General features: G+C 41.3%; 1 protein-coding gene across 1 annotated transcript; it reads right to left on the bottom strand.

The window, feature by feature from the left end:
• Nucleotides 1-2,456: 2,456 nt before the first annotated feature.
• LOC126035579 (uncharacterized) lies at nt 2,457-3,635 on the bottom strand. The gene is given in 1 exon segment (XM_049794223.1): nt 2,457-3,635. A coding segment is annotated over 1 exon segment (852 nt). The 3' UTR covers nt 2,457-2,783.
• Between the last annotated feature and the right edge of the window lie 1,513 nt (nt 3,636-5,148).

The raw sequence follows: 5,148 nt of genomic DNA, 5'->3' as shown, positions 1-5,148 counted from the left end.
GTCAAATTAGGTCTAAAGCCATTCTGTTTTGAAGAGTCATCCTAGAAGTTGCCTGCAGCTGTATATTCAATTCCTTAAACCGTTTTTTTGTGATGTTTGCTAATTTTTCTACCTGACCTGTTAACTGGTAGAGTCATTCTCTGTTTCTATATGAAGCTATAGGGTTCAAAAGGGATTCAAGAGCCCAGCCAATTTGCACTCCTGTTGATGGTTCGTTCCATGTATCATCATCTGTTTCAGACCTCTTGGTTTGTCTCAACTTTAAATTCTCCAAGGGTCCTTTAAATGGTGATTTCTTCCAAATCGGGCACAATGTTGGCATGCCTAAAGTAATTTGTTTTACCGTACCATCTAATGATAGCTGAGTTGTCCAGGTTCCATCACTTAATGCCCAAATCAAATGTCCTGTACTCTGAATGGTAGATTTTCTGCAACTGAAAAAAGTTCCCCTTTTGGGTATGAATGTTTCAGTCAATTTGAGATCATTTTTAAGTCCTCTACACAAGCAGCCATATTTCAAGGCCGCAGCTAAAGGAGGAATTCTTTCGATTGCTGGGTCTTTAGTCCTACAATTGTAAATTTTCTCACATTTCCACCAAGATACTAGATTTTCTTTTTCCTGCAATGTACTCTTTCTGTCATCTACTGATGGCCAGACTGTATAAACTGATCCGTCCCAAGTAAAGCACCAAGAAGTTTTGGCCATATATTGAAATTGAGACAGTATGGCCATAGACCATACTGCATCCCAACTAACTGTTTTTTCTGGTATAGTCTGATTAGTCTCACCACATTTCCATTCCATGATGCTCCGGCTCTCATTGGTTTTGACTTGTACATCATACGATCACCACCCGATAGGACTACCCACTGTAAATAGGTAGTCTCCTACAGAAGGGGCTGGTGTAAAATGATGATTCAATAATTTCAGACAATCTTCTTTTCTGCCCATCCATTTCCATTGTTTTCTGATGACCTTCACCTGCTCAGACCATTGAGTCACTGGCTTTTGTCTACAATAAGTGGTTTTGGTTTTATGTTCCAGGGTGGTTAAATTCATAGTTAGAATTCCCCAAGGAATAGATTCCCCTACTGCTCTTGGTATTGGCAAACAAGCAGTAATATGGGTAACATTTTGCAAGCTGGCAAATCCCTTAATCAATACTAACATCAAATTTTCTTCAGACATTTTTTTTTAGGAATGTGTCGTGGTTTCAGCCCAGCCGGTAACAAAGGACCACGCAGCCGCTCGCTCACTCCTCCGCCCCCCTCCGGTGGGATGGGGAGGAGACAAAAGAAAAAGAAACCCGGAACCTCAAGGGTTGAGATAAGGGCAGCTTACTGGGACAACACAAAGAAATTACAACAACAACAATGGTACTAATGAAAGAGTATACAAAAAGAGTGATGCACAGTGCAACTGCTCACCACCTGGACCCGACGCTCTGACACTTCCCCCCACCAAAAGTTGAGTGCTCCCCTGGCCTGCTCCCCATTTATATACTGAGCATGATGTCACATGGTATGGAATAGCTCCTTGCCTAGTTCAGGTCAGCTGCCCTGGCTATGCCCCCCACCTTCCAGGTTCCTGTAAAAATTAACTCTATCCCAGCTGAACTCAGGACAGAATGCTAATCAATTGTTCTGTTTCTACTTGTCTTTTGTTCCTAATCATCAATTCAGCCCAGGTTCCCACCAACATCATCTGCTGAACTAATATAAAGAGAACAATCACAAAGAGATATGAAAAATTAGACATGTTTCAGAGTCAGTTTTAAAGTCTTTGGGTCACGGCTAATAATCTTCCATGGAGTAGGTGCCGTCTTCACTCGAGTGTAGTGTATCCAAGCATCCGATTCCGCAATCTTAATAGCCGTGAAGGTGGTTAACAGTATCTGGAAGGGTCCTTTCCAGCGTTCCTGCAGGGGTTTGGAAGCCCACGTTTTCACATAGACATAATCTCCTGGTTGAAAGTCATGCAGCGGAGCTTCCAGGGTTACTGGTCTATTCCACACCACTGCTCTCCGAATTACAGTCAAATTTTTTCCTAGGGAAAGCAAATAGTTATACACATCTTGTTTCCCTTTTACATGCATGTTTGGATTTGGTTCTGGGGACTCATAAGGTTTTCCATACAATAATTCATAAGGACTGACTGAGGTTCCACTCTTTGGCTGTACTCTGATTCGTAATAATGCCAATGGAAGTGCTTGAGGCCATTTTAAATTAGTCTCTTGACAAATTTTACTTATTTGTCTCTTTAAGGTTTGATTCATTCTTTCTACTTTCCCACTGGATTGTGGCCTCCATGGGGTATGCAAATCCCATGTGATACCCAGAATTTTGCTAACATTCTGGACTACTTCTGCAACAAAGTGTGGACCTCTGTCAGAAGAAATTCCAGTAGGAACTCTGTTGGAGCGGCGGAGGAATGCACGTAAGTCGACCCAATATGAGTGATAGAAGTGATTCAACTTTATTTGCGCAGCTAGCTCATATTTATACAGTTTGCGATAATTATGCCTACTAGTCCTAATATGATTGGTACATTGCTAATGTTTATTCATTACTAAAACACACCCACTTGTGGCTGGCAGCTACGCGTGTTCAGTAACTTTCTCATGAGAACTTCTTCAAAAGTTACTTGTGAAGTTATGCCAAGGTCACACTGTTTTTACCTTTCTCCCGATAACGGCAAGACCAGCTGCTGTTTTTCTCCTGCTATCAGTAAAGCCAGCTATTTTCGGCCAAGGCCTAATCTTGTTGCTCAAACTGACATTCTTTCACACAGAACTCTGCTCGCACAACTTTTCCACAGGCCCATGTCCTTTTTCAGCAAGCCACTTCCCAACAATTCCCCCTTTTTCTTTTTGTGCGAGTAGAGCTTGGTGTGTCAGCTTTGAGACTCCTTTCATCATGCACCCATATGCAATTTTAACTATTATACAGATTAATATCAATATACCCAACCACCGTAAGGCTTCCTTAATCAATGACATTAGCCATGGTGTTATCCCGCCAAATATTGATTGTAACACCCCATCAAACCAATTAATTTCTTGTTGGATTTTTTGTGTATGTTTTTTCAGCCAATCTATCTGTTTGTGAATAGATTGAGAATGATCACTTAAATTAAAGCAACACATCCCCTCAACATCTTCACACCCATGTCCTTGTGCCAGCAATAGAAAATCAATAGCTGCTCTATTTTGTAACACTGCATGTGTTAAACTTGACATGTCCTGCATCATCTCTTCAAGGACCTCTGACGTGGCCCTAGCCTGCTTTACCGACCAACAAGCGAGTTTATTCAATTGATTCAAAGCACGAGCTGTCCCTACACTTGTGAACATAGATGCAAAAATTCTAGTTGTAACTGACCATAATTCAACATTATCATCACAATTTTGACTAAGTTGAGCTATACTCCTTTTGCTTCTGGGTGAGGATCATTATATTTTAAGCCAATTCCGGTGTGTTAATGTAAGTAAGGCCAATTTACCAATATAACAAGGTCCTCCAAGAGGATTCTTTGGGATTCCACCCCATGCTCTATCTCCACAAATCAAAAATATGCCGGGCTGTAAAGCTGTAGCTGAACCTTTTACTTTCAATATTTCATTGGCATTATTCATACTCCATCCATAGGCTCCAAATGTTGTAGTTTTATTAAATTTGCCACAATAATGATTAATATCGAAACTCGTACTGTAAGGAGAAACAATTGTACCACTAGCTCCATTTATAAATGGATTGTCATCCCAACCAATTCGACTACTCTTTCCTAACCAGCGTGCCATGTGCATTGCTTGTACAGTGAATTTATTAAAGTTACCAAAAGTGATGCAAGTACGAGTTGTATTCTCATATGTACCATTGTCAATTGCTTCAGAGCCCAAAAGGTCTAGTTGCTGTGGATCCCAGGGTAGAGTATGATTTAATTGCATAATTAAACAAGCTGATTGACTTGCTACATCTATTCCATTACAACTTTTGCTATTATCTATCCATCCTAGAAAGTCAGAAGAGTCTAAATGAGGGTAACCTATCAAGCATGTTTTAAAGGGTTCTGTTGCAGTTGCCAAACTCAAACAAAAATCAGTCTGTCCCGTCCTATTCGCCCACGCTATCCAGACGTTTGTCTGACCCGGTACCGGAACTGCTTTCAGTGGAACAAGAAGGGCGAACAGTAGCGGGAGCAGGCGCAGCTTTGGTCCATCTAGATGGCACCCATTGAGGTCCTGTAGAAGTAATAACACACATATAACCTTTCCCCATATATGGTACTTCAACGGGTCCCTTCCATTCACCCGTTGCCAAATCCCTATAATACACCTTCATTGGTTGCTTTTGTTCTAAAGTAGCAACTCCTGAATGAACTTTGGTGGCTCATCATTCTCCCCAAATATGCATAGGTAATTCATAACAAATAATGTTTTAGCCAACTTTTCCTGAACATCACACACATCTTTAAATTTCTGCAAGTATTCTTTCAATGTCTGGTTAACCCGTTCTACAATAGCCTGTCCTGTGGGAGAGTGTGGAATGCCTGTAATATGCGTCACCCCCCATTGTTGACAAAATTTTCTGATCTTTTCACAAGCATACGCTGGTCCATTGTCCGTCTTTAATTTCTGAGGCACTCCCATGACAGCAAAACTACTTGTCAAATGTCGGACAACATGCAGCGCCTTTTCCCCGGCTTGTGCCGTTGCCCAGATAAATCGACTGAATGTATCTACAGTCACATGCACATATTTCAAACGACCAAACTCAGATACATGGGTAACGTCCATTTGCCAAAGTTCGTTTGGGCCCAGTCCGCGTGGGTTAACTCCAGTCCCTAAACCTGGTCCATGATGGCTACACTCAGGGCACGCTCTCACGATTCCTCGGGCTTCTTCGATTGTAATACTAAATTGCTTATATAAACCTCTTGCATTTTGATGAAATACGTTGTGAGTTTCTTTGGCTTTTACAAAGTCATTCATAGGTACAGTCACGGTAACTAATTGGTCAGCTTTATCATTTCCTTCTCCCAGTCCTTCCTTCCACATGTGACTTCTAATGTGAATAACTGCATAGCTTTTCTGTCTCTGTCGTAATGCCGATTGTAATTGACGAAACAATTCAAATAGGCGAGAATTC

The sequence above is a fragment of the Accipiter gentilis genome, chromosome W, assembly GCF_929443795.1.
Source record: "Accipiter gentilis chromosome W, bAccGen1.1, whole genome shotgun sequence".
NCBI lineage: Eukaryota > Metazoa > Chordata > Aves > Accipitriformes > Accipitridae > Astur > Astur gentilis.
Note: the sequence above shows the minus strand (reverse complement) of the source record. Positions and strands in the feature narration are given on the sequence as shown.